Here is a 23,782-nt window from a genome sequence, read left to right as displayed (position 1 = left end):
AATCATGGAACCCCAGGGTCTCAGAAAAACCAAAGTTACAAGTAACCAGACCAGTAATGGAAAGACACTGGTGGGTGTAAGTAGGCTACAGCATATTACCAAGAGAGCCTAGTGTGCATGAAGTGGTCTAAGAGCTATAATTAAGGATACAGATGGCCAGAAGGATCAGAGAGCTAGAGCCATGCAGATTACCACCTTCATTTTATAGATGAGGAAACTGCAACCCAAGTGACTCACTTATCATGGTCACACGACTAGTCAACATCAGAGACAAGATATGAACCTAGGTCCTCTGACTCCCAACCCAGTGATCTTTCTGCTAAAACACATGATACAAGAAAAAGAATCCTGGTATTAAAGTCAGAGAACCTGGGTGCAGATACTACCTCTTGATGTTTGATTCTGGGGACCTTCAGCAAGTTGTTTAACCTCTCTGGGCCTCCAGTAGACAAGATGTCCTCCAAGGTCCTTCCCAGTCCTAGATCTTTAATCCTATGAGCAAAGGAGGGAGATCAGGATGGATAGCCTGAGTGATGCACTAGCTAGTAACAGATTATTAGTATTATTATTGTTCTTGTTGTTGTTATTACTATTATTAATATAGGTGTTGTTAATAATTATTATTAATGGATATTGATGTTAATGATGATAATAATAATAATAAATAACAGCTGGTATTTAAATAATGCTTTAAGATTTACAAAGCACTTTACAAATATTATCTCATTTTATCTTCCCAAAGATTCTGGGAAGTAGATGCCATTCTTATCCCCATTTTAAATTTGAGGAAACTGAAAGGCAGTTAAGTGATTTTCCCAGGGTCATACAGCTAATAAGTGTCTGGGGGTCAAATTTGAACTCAGATCTTCCTGACTTGAGGTTCAACCCTCTATCCACTGTGCCTGAAGAACACAAGGAAGGCTCTTTGTGCATTGCATAGTCCCTCTGTTGAAAAGACATGGAAGAACATGGACAAGAATAACCCAAGACAAGAATGTGTCAGAGGGGTTTGGATTGGTGCATCCAAACCTATGAGTTCACAAAAGAACCCAAGCATAAGAATTGGAAACTTCCTCTAAGAGTTCAATTGGAAAAAGATTCTATTTGAATTGAATAATTCTGGGAGAGAAAGCATGTTGCTGTTCCTCCTTTTCTCTCTAATTAGCCGATTAGGAGACAGAACATCCCAATCACAAATTGTATGAAAGGCTCAAAAACATCATTTACTTCTTTATCAGTCTCATTTTGTAAAAAACAACACTTCTATCGAAAAATTATTAAGTAAACTTGGATTTTACCCCATTTTCAAGCTTCAGTCTGTTTTTCAGTCTATTTCAGCAGCAGTTCTAAAACTTTTTTATTGTAGGAACACTCTGGTTAGGCAGATGGGCTACCTGACCATCTGTTCAACTTACTCCCATTTGACAGCACAGAGAAGAAAAAAAAATCTCTTGAGGCTTCTACCTTCATGAAATAATCAGTATTCTAGGTACATTTTTTTTAAAATGTCAGTTCTCATTTCTACAATAACAATGACATTTAAAGACATACAACTTTGAAAGATTTAAGAACTCTGATCAACTCTTCTGACAGAGGTGATATACTTAAGATGCAGAATGAAACACATTTTAAGGGTATGATCCATGTGGGAATTTGTTTGGCTTGACTATGCATTATTTATTACAAGAGTCTTATTTTTCTTTTTCAGTGGGCATGGGTAGGTAGGAGAGAGACAAAATTAAAGCTTGGTCAAGTGACCTAATCAAAGTCACATACTTACCAAAGATTAGTGGCAGAGCAGGGATTCAGACTCAGGACTTCTGATACCCAATGCAGTGCTCTTTCTGCCCTACACCACAGTTGTCTCCTGTCTCTCTTCTCCTGTCTCTCTCCTCCGCCTCTCTTCTTCCCCATCCATTCATCTCCAAAATTCTCTCCCTGCAGCTCTGCTTCATGTTCCCCTCCAAAAGGAACTATTCCTGGACTGATTCCTCCCCCTCAAGCCTAGTGCTGGTCAGACAAGCTCACTAGCAGCACTGCAACAAACTTATTAATGATATTTAGATTGCCTTCTAACCTGTCTACTCAAATCTTCTTTGCTGGTTCATGAACCTCATCCCACCCCTTAAGTATACATGTCCCTAGGAGAAGGTCTATGCACTATCAGGTCCCATAGATTTAATTATCATCTCAACTGAGGCACTAGCTGGCACAGAAGATAGAATGCTAGAGGTGGAAATGGGGAGACTCACATTCTGCCTGAGACATTTGCTAGCTGTGGGACCCAAAGTAAATCATTTAACCTCAATTCCTTCATCTGTAAAATGGGGCTAATAATAGTACTTGTCTCACAGGTATCAATCAAATGAATCAAATCAAATGAAATTATATATGTAAAGTGCTTTGCAAACCTTAAAGCATTCTACAAGTGTTAATTGTCATTATTATCCACTCCACACAAAAAAAATTTAAAAATCTATAAAACCAGCCCCAGTTTCTCCTCTGAGTTCTGGTCCTGTATTTCCTTTTGCCTGCTAGACATTTCTACCGGGTGTCCCACTAGCATCTCAAGCTCACTGTGTCCAGAATAGAGCTCGTTGTCTTCCCTCGATCCCTACCGCAAATCTGCCTCTTTTCCCAAATATCCTCTTTGGATAGCATCACCATCACTCAGTCCTGCTGGTTTAAAACCTCAGAATCACCTTTGACTATTTATTCTCCCCCTGGGTCCCATACCCAATCAGTCTGGGGGTACTCTACCTAGAGAAGGATAAAACAAAAGTTAATGACTGAAGAAAATAGAATGCAGAGACTAGTGAGCTTAGCTTTGGAAAGACAGTTTTTCATTTGTTTGAAAAGATGCTTTGAGATATATGCCCAGGACTGTCAAATTAGAGCAGTATTTCAAGGAGCTAATCCCAGTGGAAAGATCCAATGTGTCTTCATTACAGCTGGCCAGGCTGCCATTTCTGCTTCAGCTCTTTCCTGGGGTGGGAATGGGGAGAGCCTACCTACGTCCCAGTGTTCCAAGTAGGAAGTCGATCGTTCCCTTTCTGCCCTCTGTCTATGGCTGTCCCACTGTAGCAGCAGCTTAACCACAATTATCCCTTTCTCTGCACCTGCCCCTGTTTTTCTTACACATGCTCACACGATTCAGTCAGGCTTCCATGGCAGGGCTTTGTCCTCACGTGAGCTCACCAACTTTGCTGTCTTCCAGGTTCAAAGACTGCATCCTTGTCCTTCTCCAACTGCTTTGTAATGCATGCTGCTGAGAGGCAGCGTGAGCTTTTAATCTTTCTAAGCTTGGTTCCTCACCTATAAAACGAAGGTGGTGTTTGTACTACCTGCCTCATAGGGAATCGTAGGGTCAGAGGTCTAGACCTTAGAGATCATCCTGCCCAACACCTATTGTGAACTGTCCAAGAGACGAAGAACACAAAGCACTTTGTAACCAGAAATTGTATATAAATGGTGGCTCCGATTGTTGGTGGTGATAGAATAGGAATCATATACTCTTAGAACTAAAGGGACTTTAAACGGCATTTAGTTCATTTCCTCCTTGAAGCCTAAATCCCTTGAAAAGGAGACTACTGAGGAGGGGACATATGAATAGACCTGCATCAATTCAACACTACTGGAAAAGCCCAAGGTGTTGTTTTTGTATATGAAGCTCAGTGTTATTAGAATTACAAAACACAATTGATATTGACTTCGTTGTCTCCATTGCAGGTTATAAATTCCCCGAGGGCAGAGACTGTGGCTCACACAAACTCTAATCTGAGTTATGATGTGAACTCTATAGACAGTCAATAAAAGTCTGATGGCAGTGATGGGCATTATGACACAGCTCTCCTTTCTCCATTTTGTAAACTGAATCCCTGAATGAAGGCTTGAGCTGCTTAATTAGTTCAAACAATTTTTTGCCGTTTGATCTATAGTGAATTGTTTTTTGGTTTCATGATGTGCTCCTATCCCCTGTCCCTAACCTTACCCTTCAATTCTGAAAACTCAGGCCAAATAGAAAACTGCGAGTCTGCTTTGGGTGTGGAGGGAGACATGGAAAAAGGGGGAGGGGGCAAAGAATTGGACTTTATGCTTTGGAAAAAGCATCAATCTGGGAGTCAAGACATTAGTTTTCAAGTTGTGGCTATACCTCTTATTGACTTTTTTACTTTGGGCAAGTCATTTAATCTCTTTAAGCCTCAGTTTCCTTATCTGTAAGTATACTACCTACCACCCTGGGCTGCTATGATTGAAACACTTTATAAATAAGCTGTCATCATTAAGATTTAGGGAACCTGTCTTCAAAACTAAACCAATGGCTTGTATTTGGCAAAAGAAAGGAAAGATAGAGTGAAAAAGATTGAACTAGAAAAAGCAGTGGAAGATTAGAGAGTAGTAGATTATGAGAGGCAATTAGATTTAAAGCATCGGACCTGAGTCAGGAAGACTTAAGTTCAACTTCAGCCTCAGACACTTGCTAGTTGTATGGCCCAGGCAAGTCATTTAACCTCAGTTTCCTCCCCAGTAAAATGGGGATAATAATAGCACCTACCTCCTAAGGTTGTTATGAGAATAAGATGAGATAATATTTGTAAAGTGCTTTGCAAAACTTAAAGTGCTATGTAAATTAGCTGCAGTTATTGGACAAGGGACTGTACTTGTAGCCAAAAAGACTTCCATTCAAATCCCACCTTTAATATTTATTGGCTGTATAACCATTGGCAAATTGCTTAACTTCTCTGAGCCTCAGTTTACCTCATCTATAAAATGGGGATACCTGTAATACCTGCCTCAGAAGTGGAATACAAATGAGATAATGGATGAGAGAACTTTGCAAACCTTAAAAATACTGTATAAATTATTGATTCTATTTGAGGTTAGAGGCAATTATTACAGTTTTTAAAAAAAAGAAAATAGACCTTTATTGTGGTTCTCTTCCTAAATCTGCTGCTAATTTGCCTTCTGATCTTGGGGGAAAAATGCAACCCTTATTTTAATCATCTCCAATTCTCTCACCCATCAAGGGATCAGAGCAGGCTGCCTCGTGACTCAGCATTATAATAACAGTCTTCAGAAACCCGAGGATGAATCTTGCCCCCTTAGCTCTGACAGGCAGGTGTCATATGGACAAGGTGCTTCCTGGCTATAGCATTCCTCTCCAGTCCATGATGGCACATACTGTGTTTCAAGTTCTTTCTCTTTATCTCTTGCTTAGCATCTGTGTGATTAGATGTTATTAGATCAGGCAGATGCTATCAGACCATCAGGATGCAAATTGAGTAATTGAGACCCAAATTGCAAAATGCCTCATGCTTTACTAGCACCGTATTTAATTTGTGCAATGATTCAAGCATGGATGGAAATGTGGTACAATCAATAAGGGTTCTTTCTGAGCCACTCTGGTCTCCAATCTACATCCAAGGTGTGTATAAAGACCAAACATTGTACCTGCTTCCCCTGGGCCTCTAAAGCCTCCTTTCCCTATGAATCTGGCTACCCACGTAGCATCTGGTCTCCTCAAAGATTAGCAGCACTGACACTCCTATTGCGATGGTTGTGACAAAGAACAAAAATTTTGATTTTAAAATATAACATTTTTATAGTTCCCTCATCTGTAAAAATGGATGGCTAGGTGGAATAGTGGATTGAGTGCCAGGCCTGGAGTCAGGAAAATTCCTCTTCCTGAGTTCAAATCTGATCTCAGACACTTCCTAATTGTGTGACACTGGGCAACTCACTTAACTCTGTTTGCCTCAGTTTCCTTATCTGTAAAATGAGCTGGGCAACGAAATGGCAAACCACTCCAGTATCTCTGCCAAGAAAACCTCAAAAGGAGTCACAAAGAGTCTGACGTAACTAAAAAAACAATTAAACAACAGCAATATCTATAAAATGAGGATAAGGCTCCTTACCTCTTTCATGGTATTGCCATGAGGGGAGCACTTTGTAAACCTTAAAGCTTAACCCCCTGAAACCCTTTAAAACAGGTGTTTTTTTAAAATAAAAAAAAAATTTTTTAAATATAGAATACTAGACACCCCCTCTCAACTATTAGTTTTTTTTAAGTTTTAATTGATGTCTTATGTTTCTCACATCATTCTAGTTATCCCAAGTATTCTTCCCCCTTCCCCTCCCAGCGAGCTAACCCATGTACCAAATGGGAGGGGAAAAAAATCAACAGAACTAAATGATACATTAAAAGAGTCCCAAACTATATGCAATGTGTAACACCTGTGGATCTTCCACCTCTCTGAAGGGCTGTCTAGAGCAGAAATTCTTAACTTTTGTTTCATGGACCCCTTTGACAATCTAGGGAAGCCCACAGACTTCTTTCAGAATAATGTTTTCAAATGGGGCAGCTGTGTGGCATGGTATATAGAGCACTGGACCTTGACTCAGGAAGATCTGAGTTCAAATCCTACCTCAAGCACTAACTAGCTATATGACTCTGGGCAAGACACTTAAACTCTGTTTGCTCAGCTGTAAATGGTGGTAATAGCACCTACCTCCCAGGGTCATTGTGAGTATCAAATGAGATAATATTTGTAAAGCATGGTATCTGACACATAGCAAGTGCTTTAATAATTTCCTATGCTTATCATAGTGTCTGGTAACATAGTAAGTGCCATATAAATGTTAGCTATTATTATTATGAAATGCATAAGATAAAATACACAGGAAACCAATTGTACTGAAAAATGGTCTGCAGACAAAAAGAATACAATCACATGTGAGCTAGATATAGGTCTACTAACTACAGCAATTTCAAATGAGTGAAGAGTGTTAACCACATTTTGAGATATCTGCAACACTATAATGTGATATGAAATATGAGGTGATTTTTACTAGTGACCAAGTCCCAGGCACTGCTGATATTATTGTGATCTGCCTATATTCATGATTGAAGGAAATGACAAATTTCAATTAAAGGTTAGTGAAAAAAAAAGATATGATTTTTTTCTCATCCAAGTTCACAGACCCCTGAATATCTTTGTCCATGAACCCAAATTAAGAACCCCTGCTCTACAGAAATGGAAGCTATTATTATTTATGAAACACTTTGTCAGCTCATATCTAAGCTAGAAATTTAACAAGCAGTAATAAGAGGCCCTCAAGGCTATATTTTAGGCAAAGTTTAATTTTGCAAGGATGCAAAGGGAGAGTGAAAATTGCCTCTATCATGGATGGGTAAAGCCTTCCCTGATCTCCCCCAGGTGTTAATGAACTCTCTGATTTCCTTGTACCATTAGCAATTTGTGTACAGGTTATGCCCTCCTTCACAGTGGAATGCAACCTCCTTGAAGGCAGGGACTTTTTTACTTTTGTTTTCATGTCCCCAGGACCTACCCAAATGCCTTGCACATAGTAGGCACTTAATAAATGCTAACTGAATGGAATACTAGACACCCCCTCCCAACTATTAGTTCCTTCCCTTTCTCAGATTGCCTTCTATCTCTATTTGATATGTATTGTGTTTTTACCTAGTTTCATATCGTCTCCTCGATTAGAATTTAAGTACCTTGAGGATAGACTATTCTTGCCTTTCTTTATATTCTCAGCTCTTGGCATATAGTAGATGCTTAATAAATGTTTGTTGACTGACTACACACACACGCACACACACATAATACACACGTGCAAACACATATGAACTAAAATCATGGCAAAATAACCATCTAAAGTCTGTGTCAGGGAAGCATGGTTACAAATTAATTATGATTTCCTCTTCTTTCCCACCCAAACTTCTCTTCTCTATATCCAGCCCTAGTCTATCCCCTTAGCAAAAATCTCAAATCACCAATTGCCTTTTGGATACTTCAAACTCAATGTCCTGGAGATATCTCAAACTCAATATTGTCCAAACAGAACTCATTATCTTTCCATCCAATTGCATGCCTCTTCCAAATTTCCCTATTTCTGTTAAAGGCATCATAATCCTTCCAAGGTTCATAATCTCAGCATTATCCTCAACTCTTTGCCCTCTCTCACCCCACATATCCAATTAGTGGTCAAATCTTCCTATTTCTATATCTACAACATCTCGTATCTAACTCCCCTTCACTCAAACAACCGCCATCTTAGTTTACATGATCATCACCTCTCACCTAGATTATGGCAACATCTTCTTAAGTGGTCTCCCTGCCTCAAGTCTCACCCCATTCCAGGCCATTCTCCACACTGCTGCCCAACTTATTTTCCTTAATCACAGATCTAATCATATGACTAGCCCTTCTCTACCAAGCCCAATGGCTTCCTACTGCCTCCACGATAAAATATAAACTTCTATATTTAGCTTTTAAAGTCCTTCACTCCCTAGACCAAATCTATCTTTCCAGCCTCATTGTTCATTATACTTCTCCTGTACTCAGCTACCCAGCAAAACTAACCTCTGTGATCCTTATACATGACTCTCTCATCACTGAGCCATTGCTCTGATGGCCCCTGTGCCCCTGTGCACTCCTCCCTCACCTCGGCATCATTGAATCCCTTTGTCCCTTCAACATGCATCTCAAGCACCAATTTCTAAAATATTAAGCCTTTCCTGATCCCCTCAACTGCTAGGGCCCTCCTTCTCTAACTATCTTGTATTTAACTATTTTGTATTTATTTCTCTTTATTCTTTATATTTACTCTGGATATACTTAGATAGGTCACTGTTGTCTCCTCTATTAGGATATAAGCTTCTTGAGTATAGGAATTGGTTGATTTATTATATTTGTAGATGCAACACCTAGCACAGTGCCTGGTAGAAGAGATCCCTAAAAAATGCTTGCTGACTGATTCTCTTGTCAAGATAATCGATAAGCCCTCAACAATGGTGTGTAAGGATAATTGGTCCAAGGCAGACTGGTCTAGGAATGGAGTCACAAAAATACAGACAATGATGAAGAGGGCCTACTCAAGTTCATTTGTCTCCCTATGGACAGCTTGGAGGAGTGCCTAGAGATCAGCATTACCAGACAGCAGAACCACCATTAGTGTTAATTGAGGAAATAGTGAGTAAGCCACTGAGGAGTTGGTACTAGTCAGAATTCCAAAGAGGTGAAAAGGTAGGTTGGAAAATCTTAAATGATCCTCCTAGAGCCTCATTTAAAAGTCTCACCCTACGAAGTGTCCTCAAGGCAGCAAACAATCCTTCTCCATCCTCTGAATAGGCACCCTTTTCTGTGGTTTTTGTCTTGGACTTCACCACCTAACTTCCACTCTTCTTTTATGGAAATGAAAATGGTAGAAGAGGAGAAGCCTTGGCTTAAGGAAATATGAGGAGACCTCCACACTTTTCCCTTATCATTAATATGATTATATCAGATACATTATGATCAGCTCCTGTGCACCACTGGAAATACCAATAAGCACCCCCCAAAAAAATAAACCCACCCGTAGATAGAAAGGAATTTTAAGAGAATGCAAGTGAAGAAGAAAAAAAGAAATGAGTGAATGAGCCAAAAATGGTTTTTAAAACAAGCAGCCCCAAAGCTAAAATTCAAAGGTCATAGAGAAGGAACGAAACAACATAAAATTAGATATATACGGATATCTACTTCTCCTTTCCTATCCTGCCCCTACTCCCCCCCCACAAAAAAATAGAAAAAGCAATGAAATCTCACAAGCTTAACAAGGAGGAACTTCTGATAAAAAGTAAAATAAAAGTATGTTCTAGAGGTTCTCGGTAATGGATAGGCAGGTCAGAGAGGGGAAGTGAGAAGCAATCAAATAGATATCCTGGTGTTCAAAACCAAAGTCAATTTGGACCAAGCACAAATAAGGCAAAATGTGTCTTCCATTGTTCCATTTAATCCTCGTCTCTGTTTTTAAATTCTGATTGAGGCAGAACAAGGTAAAGCACTTATAGGCACTCCAAAAACCCTTTGATGGGAATCGGGACTGGACCTGTGAGTTCAGGTGAGGAAACTCTTTCCAGTACCAATGGATACTTTCTCTGTGTAACTTATTATCTTAAAAATCTACCTAGAGAACGGAGAAGTGATTTGTCCAGGGTCCCACAGCCAGTGTGTGTCAGAGGCAGGACTTCAACCCAGGTCTTCCTGGCTTCAGGCTAGGATCCTGATCACTACATCACACTGCCTCTCAACAAAAACCCTTGAGGACATATATAATTGTTAAGTGACAGGTAATTTTAAAAAAATATTTATATGTGATATTAAAGTTATCTTCCATTCAAAATTGTTATTTCTTTCTGTTTGGTCAGTGGTTAGGTGGATAATGAATACAGGAACGGAAATGATGATTGGCATTTTGGGGGGGGGGGGAGGCATGGCAATCAGGGTTAAGTGACTTGCCCAGGATCACACAGCTAATAAGTGTCTGAGGTCACATTTGAACTCGGGTCCTCCTGACTCCAGAACTGGTTGCTCTATCCACTGTGCCACCTAGCTGCCCTCCACCTTTTTTTTGATGGTTTTTAAGTAGGCATTTTTACAGCAATTTGGAGTTATGAAAATAAAGTGACTAAAATATAGTCCATACTCTTGAAATATAGAGACTATACCCAATATAAAGGATATAATCCATACCCTTAGACACAGAGATTTCATAACTGGATTTATACCCCAGGGAGACCATTGATAAGAAAATCCCCAATATACCAAAATATCAAAGTAGTACTTTTTGTGATAGCAAAGAAATAGAAAAAAAAAGTGGATGTCTATTGATTGATGAATGGCTCCACAAACTATGGTATATGACTGTAATGGAATATAACTTTTCTGTAAAAAATTACATTTCTGTAAGAAATTTTGGCTATGATGAATACACAGAAGCATTCTGCATCTTTCTGCAGAAAGATCTCCACGAACTGATACAGAGTGAAGTAAGCAGAACCAGGGAGACAACCTGCATAATGGCTACAACAATGAAAATTGAAAGAACAAGCCTCCCAAAATCAAAAATTAATGTTGCAAAATTATAAGGAATAAGCCTGGCTTGAAAGAAAAAAGATGAAAAGACATCCCCACCTCACCCTTTAGCAGAGGTGGAAAATATACAAGTGTTTTACATTGCACATAATTTTAGACTTTTTCGATATATTGATCAATTATGATGATCTTTGTCTTAAAAATACTATTTATTATTTGTAGGGCTCACAGAGAATGAGAGGCGGAAGATACTGGTAGAAATTATGATGATGTAAAAAAAGATATCAATAAAAACATTATTTTTTAAAATGATAGTTGAAGTACCACATGGATAGAGGAGAGATCTGTGGTAGGTCTAAGGCCATGGGTGCCTCCACCTGGCATGCTGGATTTTAAATAGTTTTTAGATAGATATTTACCTAGCACTTTTCAATTTACAAAGCACTTTCTGTCAGCAATTTTCAGAGTCAAGGGGTGCAAGTATGATTCTCTTCATTTGATAGGCAAGAAACTGAGCCTTGGCAAGGTTAAATGACTTGCTTAAGAGCACATAGTGACCAAGCAGGGGTAGGGGTGGTTGGATTCCTTGGTCAGGGCTCTCTTCACTACACCATGCTGCCTCTAGAAGAAAGGATACTTTTAAAAGTATTACAAAAAGAAATATTCTTTGTTATATCTGATTTTGGGTTTGGTCATTAAAGTTATGGGATAGATTCTAATAGACTCCAGAGTCAGTCAACAAGCATTTATTAAGCACCTACTATGTGTCAGGCATTATGCTAAGGACTGGGGATACCAAAAAAAAGGCAAAAGATGGTCCCTGCTCTTAAGGAGATCAGACTCTAATGGGGGAGACAACACGATAACAACTATGTACAAACAAGATATATACGTGACAAGTTGGAGATAATCAACAGAGTGAAGACACTAGCAGCAAGGGCGGGGGGTAGGGGAATCAGGAAAGGCTTCCTGTAGAAGGTGGGGTTTTAGCTGGGATTTGAAGGAAGCCAGGAAATCCTGGAGATGGAGAGGAGGAGGAAGAGATTCCAAGCATAGGCGACTGGCAGTGAAAATGCATGGAGGTAGGAGATGAAGCATCTTGGGCAAGGAACGGTAAGGAGGGAAGTGTCACTGGATTCTGGAATATGTGGAGGTGCGTAAGGTTGAAGAAGACTAGAAAGGTAGAAGGGGACCGGGTTAGGAAAGGTTTTGAACATCAAAAAGAGAATTTTATATTTATCCTGGAGATGATGGGGAGGCAATGGAGTTTATGGAATAACGTGGGGGTAGGGAATAGGAATGATATGCTCAGATATGTACTTTATGAAGATTAATTAGACAGCTGAGTAGAGAATGGACTGAAGTGGGGAGAGATTTGAAGCAGGAATACCAACCATCAGGCTATTGCAGTAGTTCAGGCATGAGATAACACGGGCAGTGGTCAGGGTAGTCACAGTGTCAGAGGAGAGAAGGGGGTATATATAAGAAATGTTGTGAACATAGAAGGGGCAGCTAGGTGGCACAGTGGATAGTGTCAGGCTTGGAGTCAGGAAGGCCTGAATTCATATCCAGCCTCAGACACTTAGTAGTTATATGACCCTGGACAAGTCACTTAGCCCTGTTTGCCTCAGTTTCCTCATCTGTAGATTGAGCTGGAGAAGGAAATGGCAAACCACTGCAGTATCTTTGCCAAGAAAACCCCAAATGCGGTCACAAAAAGTCAGACATGATTGAAACAACTAAACAACAACAAAAATGAATGTAGAAAGGACAGGACTTGAACAGTGATTACATATGGGGGTTGACAAAGCATGAGGAGTTGAAGATGATGCCTAGTTTGAGAACCAGGGGACTGGGAGGATGGCAGTGCCCTGGATAGGAATAGGGAAGTTTGGAAGTTGGGAGCTTTTGAAAAGAAAGAGAATTATTTCTGCTTTGGACGTTATGAGTTTCAGATGTCTGTAAGACATCCAGTTAGAGATGTTCAACAGGCAGTAAGTCCAGAGGTTAGGAGAGAGGGTAAGGCTGAATCAATAGATCTGAGAATCAGCTTGGCGATTATAACTGAATCCACAGGAGCTGATGAGATCACCAAGTGGCATGGTGTAGAGGGAGAAGAGAAGGGGGTTCTGGACAGAGCCCTGAAGAACACACAAGGTTAGCAAGCATGGCATGGATGAAGATGCAGCAAAGGAGACTGAGAAGGACTGGTCAGAGACGTAGGAGAAGAATCCACATACATCGGTGCCACAAAAACCTAGAGAGAAGAGGGTGATCAGCAGTGTCAAAGGCCAGGAAGAATGAGGTTTGAGGAAAAAGCCATTAAATTGGTTTGGCGATCAAGGTCCTGGTCTATGGTTCTAGGAGCTGTGATTTCTCCAGGCTCCACCTACCTCCATAACCCTTCACATGCCATCTTGAGCAGTAGTATGCAGTCAGGCCTGGTATTTCTATGGGAAAGAGGAACAGTGGAGTAGTTTGTGGTTTGTTTGGTTTTTTGTTTCACTTTCGGAGAGGAAAGGTTTCTCTTCCCATCTCTAGCCTTTTCTTTGGTTGTTGTTTCAGATGGACTCCTGTTAAGAGCCCTGATTCAGCGCTGATCGTAGACAGGTTCAAGCATCGTTCCTGCTTCCACCCGTGGATTTGTGTCGATAACATCTTGTGCCTCCAGCTCCCTGTGACACACCTGCTCCAGGTCACTGGACCTGCCCTGACAACAGGTAAGAAAGCTGACTCGTTTGTGACTCTGACCACAAAATGGTCCCTAAGGTCTATGTGTTTCTTGCCAATGTGTATGGGATGGGAGGAAGGAGCCAATTCCATTTTATTCACTTCGTTTTTCTTTTGACCACGCTCTTGGTCTCATGCCCAGTGAGTGTCTGTCCCCTACCCCTACTCCAGGTCCCTGTGGCAGAAGCTGGACTGCCAGAGTTATCTTTTTATGACATTTCGGTCCCCCACCTCATTGGGGCAGAGCCTTCCTATGGTACGCTTCTTCTGCTTAACATTTCCACAGCTCACAGTGTGAATGTTGAGGGAGGATGATAGGGGAAGAGCTGTGAGCGAAGCCAACCTTACTAGAATTTGGAGTTCACTTCAGGCAAATCCCACTCTGTACTTCCTCCAACCCTGTTAAATAATGACTTCTGGTTCAAATGGAGACCAAAAGAAACCTTGAATGGGAAAAGCAAATTGGAGATGTCAGAAAAGGGCGAAATGCAACCTGAAGGACGTATATGGAAGGGAGAAGATGGGAAGAATCTCAGATCTTTTTTAGAACCAACTAGCAAGACTCACCTCGTTTTCTTTTTTCACCACTCCCCATCATTCTATCTGGCCTAATCCACAACAGAAGGTGAGAGGGACCCAAAGAGTAGTGCTAGAAATTATCCCAATATGAAACACCCTAGGTATAACTGCAGTGGTGAGGTGGGGAGAGCAGAGGGAGAGGTGGAATGAAGATGAGAATCCCTCCAATAATTCAGTGGAGTAGGCTTTCTTGCATTCTCCCAGAGGAACCATATGTACGTGCATGCTCCATTGCATCCCTTGAACATGGTAGTAAGAAATCACTGGACGTGGATTCTAGTCTTGGCTTTGCCACTACATATCTATGTGATCTGGGACAAATCATTTCATCTCTGTGGGCCTAAATATCATCTCTAAAAACCAGTTGTTTGTACTAGTTTCTCTTTGTGGCCCCTTCTAGATCTTACATTCTGTGCTCCTAGGCAAAAACACACTCAATTGAATTCCTCCTGTGTACAAAAACTGTGGGAAATTGGAAGAAATAAAATATGGGGTCCTGGGAGTTTTGTTTTTTTACAGTCCGGTTATAGGGACAGAACTTGTATAACAAATGCATAAAAACAGCTAAAGAAAAAGTTGGATAGTAACACAATAAAGGTAAATAAATTAACATCCTACAAATTGAGTGAGTTTTGATGAGTTGGCAGTGGTGAGAAGTGATGAAGTTTTTAATATGCAGAGTTGGGTTTTTCAGCTTCATCTTTGGAATCTTCCTCCATCTTTAAGATAAATTATAGCATCACAGAATTAGAAGGGACTTCATTAGAAGGGAAGTCATCCATTAGGATCTCCATACTCAAGTCTCCTCAACAAGTACCAGAGCCTTTGTTTAAAGAACTGTGAAGAAAGATAACCCACTGACTCCCATTAAAGCCCATCATACTATGGGCAGCTCAAAGTATTAAGAAGTTCTGTCTTCCTGGGCCAAACAGAACAAAAATCTATTCCTTCTTCCGCATGACAGCTCTCCAGATACTTGAAGAGAACTATGATGTCCACCTTCCACAAAATACCTAGGCAGTTAAGTGGTGCAATGGATAGAATGCTAGACCTGGAGTCAGGAAGACTCAAGTTCAAATTCAGGCTAGTTATCAGTCTCAGCTACTAGCTGTATGACCCTGGGCAATTCTGAACTTCTACTTCTTAGCCTCAGTTTACCTCATATATAAAATGGGAGATAATAACAGCTCCTACTTCCCAGAATTGTTGTGAGGTTAAAATGAGATGTTTATAAAATACTTAGCAAACCTCAAGGTATTAGGTAGATGTTAGCCATTATTATTATTATTATTATCATCATTATTATAATATCTTCTTCTCTCTAGGTTAAAGATGCCCACTTCCTTTGATAGAATCTCATATAATGTGAGCTTGAGGTCTTTCACGACCCTGGTTGTCATTCTCTGGACATCATGCAGTTTATCAATGACTGTCCTAAACTGTGATGCCCAGGGCTAAATACATTAGTCCAGATGCTACCTAAAACACACCTAAGTCGCTTTTATTCTTTTTTTGCGAGACAATTGGTGTTAAGTGACTTACCCAGGGTCACACAGCTAGAGAGTATCATGTGTCTGAGGCCGGATTTGAACTCAGGTCCTCCTGACTTCAGGGCCGGTGCTCTATCCACTGCAGCATCGAGCTGCCCCAGTCGCTTTTCTTCTTTAAAAAAAACAACCTTACTAGATTCTGCCTTCCCTCAGTCTATCATCCTATAGCTCTCCTCCTCTTATCAGCTACATTCCTTAAAAAAAGGCATCTATAATCAATTTCTTCACTTCCCCCCCCATCCCACCCCCTCACTTTCTTCGAAACGCTTAGCAATCTGGCTTCAAGCTTCATTCAAGTGAAACTGCTTTTTTCAAAGTTATCACTGATCTTTTAATAGCCAAATCTAATGATCTCTTCTCAATCCTCATCCTTCTTGACTCCTCTATAACATTTGAGACTACTGATCACTGTTCCTGGGTTTTGTGACACTTCTCTCCTTTGGTTTTCTTCCTACCCATCTATTTCTCAGTTTCCTTTGCTGGATCTTCATTCATGCCATAACACTAACTGTTGATATCCCTAAAGGCTCTGTCCTATGTCCTCTTCCCTTTTCTCTCTATACTCTCTCATTTGGTCATCTCATCAGCACCCATGGGTTGAGGTATCACCTGTATGCAAATGATTCCCAGATCAATATATCCAGCGAGGCCTGGTCTCTCTCCTAAACTCTTGGCCCACATCACCAACTGCCTATTGGACATTTCAAATGGAAGGTCTGGTAGGCATCTCAAACTCAGCACATCTAAAACAGAACTCATCTATTTTTGCATATCCACCATCATTTAAACTTCCCTATTGTTGTCAAAGGCACCGCCATCTTTCCAGACACCCAGGCTGTCAATCTTGGTGTCTTTCTGCACTCCTCACTCTCACTCGCCCCACAAAGCCTATCAGTTGCCAAATCTTACTGTTTCTCCACGATCTATTTCAGACACAACCCCATCTCTCCACTCACACAACAACCACCCTAGTTTAAGCCTTAATCACTTCTCACATCAACTATTTCAATAGCCTCATAAATTGGGCTCCTTGTCTCAGATCTCTCCCCATTCCAATCCATCCTCCACACAGCTGACAAAGTGATTTGTCTAAAGTACAGATCTGACTCTATCACTCTATCCCACCTCCCTCAATAAACCTGTTATTTTAAGCTCTTCACAACATGCCTCCTTCCTGTCTTTGCAGTCCTCCCTCCATATACTCTGTGGTCCAGCCACATTGGCCTCCTTTCTGTTCTTCACACAAGATGTTCCGTCTCCCATCTTTGTGACTTTTTACTTGGGTTATCCCCTATGCCTGGAATGCTCTCTCCTTCCCCAGTCTGCCTCTTAGAATACCTGGCTTTTTTTTTTTCAAGACTCCTGGAGCCTCATTTAAAAGGGAAAGCAAGATAGGTAGCCATCAATTTTTGCTGCTAGGACAAGAGAAAAAAATATGCCTGGGGCAAGTGGCATTCAGTTGTCAGGAAAGGACAATGGAAACTCTGGGAAAACTTGAGGCCACTGCCCTGAAGCCTCTGGGAGTCTGAAGCAGGGTTAGAGCTGGACTAGGAAGGAGCACACTTGAGGTAAAGATGCTGAGGAGACAGGGGTTGCTGAGGAGGGAAGAAGCATCAGTAACTTCCTATTGAAATTAATTATTCTTGGGTCAGGGAGGGGCAGGAGAGAGAGAATTTAGAACTTGAAATTTTTTTAATGAATGTTTTAAAAAAATTTACACAAAATTGGGGAATGTTTAATGAAATAAATGAAATACATATTTAAAAGTAAGAAATTAATTATTCTTGCTACCTGGGTGCTAAACTCAGTTGTTGCTATGTTGCTGAGGGACTGAAAGGGCTGAATTTAGGCCCTCTAGGGCAAAGTTTAACCACCCTGTGCTACATTGTACACGGCCTAAACAAGGGACTTGTCCAAAAAATGAAAAATCCAGAGGAAAAATACTTACCTGGATGCCAGGATAATATCTTCCTACCCCTTGCTGTGCAGTGATTGAAAATTATTTTTGTTCTTTACACAATATAGCAAGCATTTGCCTTTGGTCAGTTTCCTACTCTCTCTGAGCCTTTAATTATGATGGCTCTCTCCAAATGGTTCTCATTAGATGCAATAAGTATAAGGCAGAGCATATGCTTTATAAATATGCCACCATGGAGCACTTGGCATTACATTCATTTGTTTGGGGGCCAGGAAAGTGTGGTGACTCAGAAGCCAAGATAGGAGAGACTTTCCATTAGGACAGGGCAGAGAGATCAAGAAGGATGAGAACTGGGAAAAAAAGAGGCCATTGAACTTGGTCACTGATGACTGTTCATCCAACAGTTTTAGTAGAGTGGTGCAGGGGATAGATGGATAGATAGCCAGACAGACAGACAGACAGACAAACTGACAGACAGACAGACATAGATTGATAGGTAATTTTTAATAAGATTTCCCTCATGTATCCACCAGCCAGTAATTGTCTTGTAACTTCAATACCCAGCCAGGTCACTGAAAATGTATTTTCTCTTTTTAGAAAGGAAAGTCAATTGGCATTTCTAATGATGTGCATGTTTGTACATGTATGCTTATATGATATTATTTAAAGCCAACTCTCTGAAATTATTGGCTCAGTAACGCAATGAAGTACATGATTGATTTTAAAAATGCTATTGAAATAACAGGACATTTGGGTTTATAGCTTATAGTACTGGAGGATGGCAATTAGGGATTTGAACTTTGTGTTCCCATTTATTGACAGTGCCCAGTGTTGACAAACAACCAGGTACTGAGAGACTGTTTCAAGGAATTTCATGACATTTGGTCATACTGTTGGTTAATACTATACATATTGGTCATACTATTCCTATTCTTTTGGAAGGATGAAACATCACTTTTATAGTGTGAGTGCTTACAATCTAGAGATAATAGGCACATTGTTACACTCACTGTAATTTACAGCTTTCTAATTCTCTAACTTTGACAGTTTCTGGGGAAAGAGAATGAAAGAAGGCATGTCTAATAACAGCACAACCAGTATCTCTCAAGCCCGAAAAGCTGTGGAGCAACTCAAAATGGAAGCATGTATGGACAGGATAAAGGTAAGTGAGAGCTTGCCTTTCTACCAAACTAAACTAACACTTTTATTTCCAGCTTTAAAAAAGTGAAATCTTTCCCCAATCTGGCTATTGCCAAAAGTAATCATGTGAGATGAAAAACGTCACCCTGCAAAACACCCACCCAAGCTTGGCAGACTGTAACATTTACAAACGAGTGTTTGCCTCAGACTCCTTAGTATGCCCAAGTATTAAAATGATGCAAAATACACAGTGTGCGTGAAATCCTAGAGGAGGCACCAAAAATAGCCTCGCATTCATCTCAGCTCTATTTAGCTCAGTTGTCATGCCAATAAGCAAGGAAGAGTTTTTAACAATGAGACCAATCACAATTTCTCAGCCCGCGATGTGTATTCTAAGTTAGACAACATCTGATATCTTGACAAGGGCATCTTTGAGGGGTAAAGCATCAAAACTTACAACATGTTTATCAAATGTTCCTTTGGGAAAAGAAGGGAAGGGGGCAAGAGAACCCTCCATGTGCTCATTTAGCTGAATGTGGAATTCTTCATGCTGGGCGAACTGAAGCAGGAAGAAGCCAGCTATTAACCAGATGCTATCTAGGGGTGCATGGGAGGCCAGGCAAAGCCCATCACATTAAAAATGCATTGTTGTTTTGATGACTTGGATGGTGTCAGTAATCTATAATAAATATGGCCAGAAAAAGTAAAAATTCATGGTGTCCTAGGTGGGTGCCAAACTCAGAGCTCTTGCTTAGCCAAGCATCTAGAGCTCAGAAAGGTTAGGTGACCATCTTTCTCCTCACCTTCACTGTCAAACTTCTTAGAAAAAAAAATTTGTTTGCACCTGATGCTTCCAATTCTTCACCACCCACTTTCTCCCCAATTCATTGCTGTCTGACCCCTCCCTCTCCCTCTCCCTCTTTCCCTCTCCCTCTCACTCTCACTCTTTTTCCTCTCCTTCTTTCCCTCTCTGCCTTTCTCCCTCTCTGTCTCTCTCTCTGTCTCTCCCCCACCCAACATTCTACTGAAATAGATCAAAAGTCTCCATTGACCAAGTTGAGTGGTCTTTTTTTTTTCAGTCCTCATCCTCCTTGATCTCTTTGCCCAGTTCTTAACGATAATCTCTCCAACCTTCACTTCAGAGACAGCACACTCTCCTGGTTTTTCTCCTGTCTCTCTGGCCATTCCTTCTTTGTTTCCTTCACTGCTTTCTCATCCTCTTCCTGACCCCTTTAGGTGCACACTCTCTGAGGCTCTGTCCTTTACCCTCTTCCTTTCTCCTGCCAATCTCTACTATTTTATCAACTCATTTATGCCCATAGTCCTAATTATCACCTCTATACAAATGACTCATAATTATACGTCTCCAGCCCTGTCCTCTGTTCCAAGCTCCACATCTGACTTTCAACTACCTAGAAGAAATATCCAACCTGAAAATCTCTTAAATACTTCAAACCCAACATATCTAAAACTGAGCTTACTATCTTATTCCAAAAGTTTCTTCCTCCTTCTGACTTGACTGTTTTTTGTCAATGGTACCACCATCCACTCTTTCTCCCATGGTAAAAATCTAATATTTTCTTTGGTTACTCCTTCTCCCTTACTTGTCATATCCAGTCAGTTGTAAAACACTATCAATTTGGCCCCTTCAGAATCTCTCATATTCGTCCCTTTCTCTCTTTCCTCACAATCAACTTGAACTATTGCAATATCTCCCTAATTGGTCTTCTGCCTTCCTTCTCTTACATGTCCAATCCATCCTCCAGAGCACTACCTGAGTCATGTTCCCAACACATGGGTCTGATCATATCACTCCTTTATTCGAAAATCTCTAGTATATCCATATCATCTATTAAATAAGTATAAACTCCTTATATTGGCATTCAAGGCCCTCTGAAATCCAGTTCCAACCTATAAGCCTTGTCTCTAAGTGTTTCCCTTCACTTCTTATAGATCTCAGCCAAAGTGAACTACTCTCTGCCTCCTCATCCCATCTTCCCCTTGTTCATCTCCATGTCTTTGCTTCTGTTGTCTCTAGTGCTTAAAATGAACTCTGCCTCCCCACTCCTACCCCTCCTGACCACCCTGATACAATCTCTATTGAAGTACTTCCATACCTTCAAGGCCCAATTAAGATGTCATATCCTCTATGGAGCCTTTCCTCCTTTCACCCCCTCCTCCTGCTCTCTTCCTGTTGAAAATAATCTCTTCCTCCTCAAATGGTTTTTAACACTTTGTCTGGGCCTCTCCTTTGTACTTATCCTACTCTTAATTGTATCATAGTTGTTTGTGTTCTTGTCCTTCCTCCATTATTTGCAAGTTCCTTAAGAACTGGGATTATTTCATGATTGTAGACAGTAGAGAGCTACTCTAAGTCCCTGAAGAGTGGGCTGAAAATGGTATTTGAGATAAATTAATCCTGCATCACTGTGCAAAATGGGCCCAAATGGGGTGAGATTGAAATCTGAAAAGCAATTAGGATGCTGTTGAAGTCATTCAGATAAGGTGATGTAGCATAAAGGAAGATGGTAGAAGGGTGGAAGAGTAGAGTCTTAGGATACATATTTATCTAACCTTTAGGAATCACTGGTGGGCCCACAGGGGGCTAGAATACTGTGCCCATTCTCTGTCCTGTACTCTTCTATACCTAAACATGTGGGAAGTCCAAGGTGAGCTTATCCCTAAGGGCAGCAGGGAAACTCCTTTTCTTACACCCTTTGGCTTAAATTCCCCACTATGATGCATTGGAGAAAAAATTGATATGTCACATCTATGACCTCCCTAAAAAGGAGGAGTAAATAAAGCACTCAATGTATAATATGAATGAAATATGGGACAAATAATTTATTCCCACACACAAAAAAAGATAAAATTTTTAAAATATTCTTGGAAAAAGGATTCAATAACTTAATGTATAACTACTGTTACAATCTACTGGGAGACATACTTCATAAGAACATAAAGCAATTTGCAAGTTTGCTAATTACTCATTTTACATTTCCCTTTGGCTTGGCACTATTTAAATAACTCCTGGTACATCTACAGGTAAAATGGTTAGATTGGGGCACTCTTCTTGTTAGAAACCATCCTCTCCAAGAACCTGGAAAGATAGCATGGTCTGTGAAGAGAAGAAGAAAAATAACAACAGCTCATATCTGCATAGTGATTTAAAGTTACAAACATTTTCCTTATAATTCTTTCCCTTACTTTCTCTTCTGGGGAAAGGAAGCTTTAGAGAGACATACCAGCCGTCAATGTATTTTAAAGGTCATATAGAAGAGAGTTTAGACGTGTTCTGCTTGGATACCACTACTAGGTCTGTATCCCAAAGAGATAAAAAACAAAAAGGAAAAGGACCTACATGTAGAAAAATATTTATAGCAGCTCTTTTAGTGGTGGTGAAGAATTGGACTTTGAGAGGATGTCCATCAATTGAGGAATGGCTGAACAAGTTGTGGTATATGATTGTGATGGAATACTATTGTGCTATGAGAAATGATGAGCAGAATGCTCTCAGAAAAACCTGGAAAGACTACATGAACTGTAGGTAAGTGAAATGAGTAGAACCAGAAGAACATTGTGCACAGTAACAGCAATATTGTATGATGATCAACTGTGAATGACTTAGCTGTTTTTAGCAATACAATAATCCTAGACAATTTCAAAGGACTTATGATGAAAAAAATGCTGTCCATCTCCAGAGAAAGAACTGATGGAGTCCAAAAGCAGATTGAAGCATATTTTTTTACTTTCTTTGTTTTTCTTGGAGTTTTTTTGGTCTGTATTTTCTTTTACACCATGACTAATATGGAAATATGTTTTGCATGACTGCACATGTATAACCTATATCATATTGCTTATTTTCTCAGTGAAGGGGGCAGGGAGGCAGAGACAGAGAGAATTTGGAAATCAAAATCTTTAATAACAAATGTTTAAAATTGTTTTTATGTGTAATTGGGGGAAAATAAAATATTAAATAAAAATAGATTTGTTCTGCTTGGCCCCAGAGAACAGAACTGAAAGTAATAAGTAGAAGTTGCAGGTGGACAGATTTAGGTTTGATGTAAAGAAAATTCATCAGCATTTAGAGCTTTCCAAAAGGGGAATGGGCTCCTTGAAATAGAGGTAGTAATTTCTCCCTCACTGGAAATCATTAGGCAGAGAAAGGCTAGCCATTTGGTGATGTTTCCCAGTGTACTAGGAACCTTCCTCTAACACTCTTGATTCTGAATGAGCAGTGATGGAACACACAGGCTGTCCTTTCAGTAATCCCTCACTCTTAATGTATGACCAGCTCACCTCTTTAACTTTAACCTCTCGAGATTCCTACATCAGTTCGATGACATCCTTCACACTAATTTTTCTGTGGAATTCTTCATTGATATGCAGCCTACTCCTGTCCACCATGTCCTTTTCCAATGCCCTTTGGCTATTTTAACTCTTAGAAACTCAGGCATTCATAACTTGCAGCCATATAGCATCAACAAAATAATGTTGATGTTTGAAAGATGGCCCTTTGTTTCTGGGAGACATTTAGGATCATTAAAAAGATGGCACAATTTCCCAAATACAAAATCCATCCTGGGCCAAGATGGCAGAGTAAAAGCAGTGACTTGCCTGGCCTCTCCCCCCAAACCCTTCCAAATACCTGTAAAAAATGGCTCTAAACAAAATCCATCCTGCCCTTCTCCTATTAAAATATATGTTCAGTTCATTGTCCCTTCATAGCAATATACGCACTGTCCATCCAAACACATATCATATTCTGGACCACAGACATTCTTCATACACTAGATTTTTCCTTTGTAGATAGGTAAGCTAAATTCTTTTGAGAGATCATAGATTCTGGTGATTATAGGCTCGTCAGTATTCTAAGGCTTGGTGTCATCAGCACAATGTCATCCATAAACAGAAGCATCTGAAGGACCTCACCATCTACAGGGAATCCTTCCATTTTAGAGTCTTTCCTGAACATCTTCGCTAAC

At 40.2% G+C, this 23,782-nt stretch overlaps 1 protein-coding gene across 1 annotated transcript in view; it reads left to right on the top strand.

Moving 5' to 3' along the window:
- Nucleotides 1-23,782, top strand: part of LOC114050080 (guanine nucleotide-binding protein G(I)/G(S)/G(O) subunit gamma-4) — an 83,316-nt gene that overhangs the window by 30,050 nt on the left and 29,484 nt on the right. Inside the window, exons 2-3 of the mRNA XM_027871627.1 lie at nt 13,446-13,600; nt 18,705-18,819. Of these exons, the coding sequence (XP_027727428.1) occupies nt 18,721-18,819 (99 nt within the window). The 5' untranslated portion in view covers nt 13,446-13,600; nt 18,705-18,720. The remainder of the gene's footprint in view (nt 1-13,445; nt 13,601-18,704; nt 18,820-23,782) is intronic.

This window comes from Vombatus ursinus, unplaced genomic scaffold, assembly GCF_900497805.2.
Source record: "Vombatus ursinus unplaced genomic scaffold, bare-nosed wombat genome assembly UNPS02014798.1, whole genome shotgun sequence".
Taxonomy (NCBI): domain Eukaryota; kingdom Metazoa; phylum Chordata; class Mammalia; order Diprotodontia; family Vombatidae; genus Vombatus; species Vombatus ursinus.
Note: the sequence above shows the minus strand (reverse complement) of the source record. Positions and strands in the feature narration are given on the sequence as shown.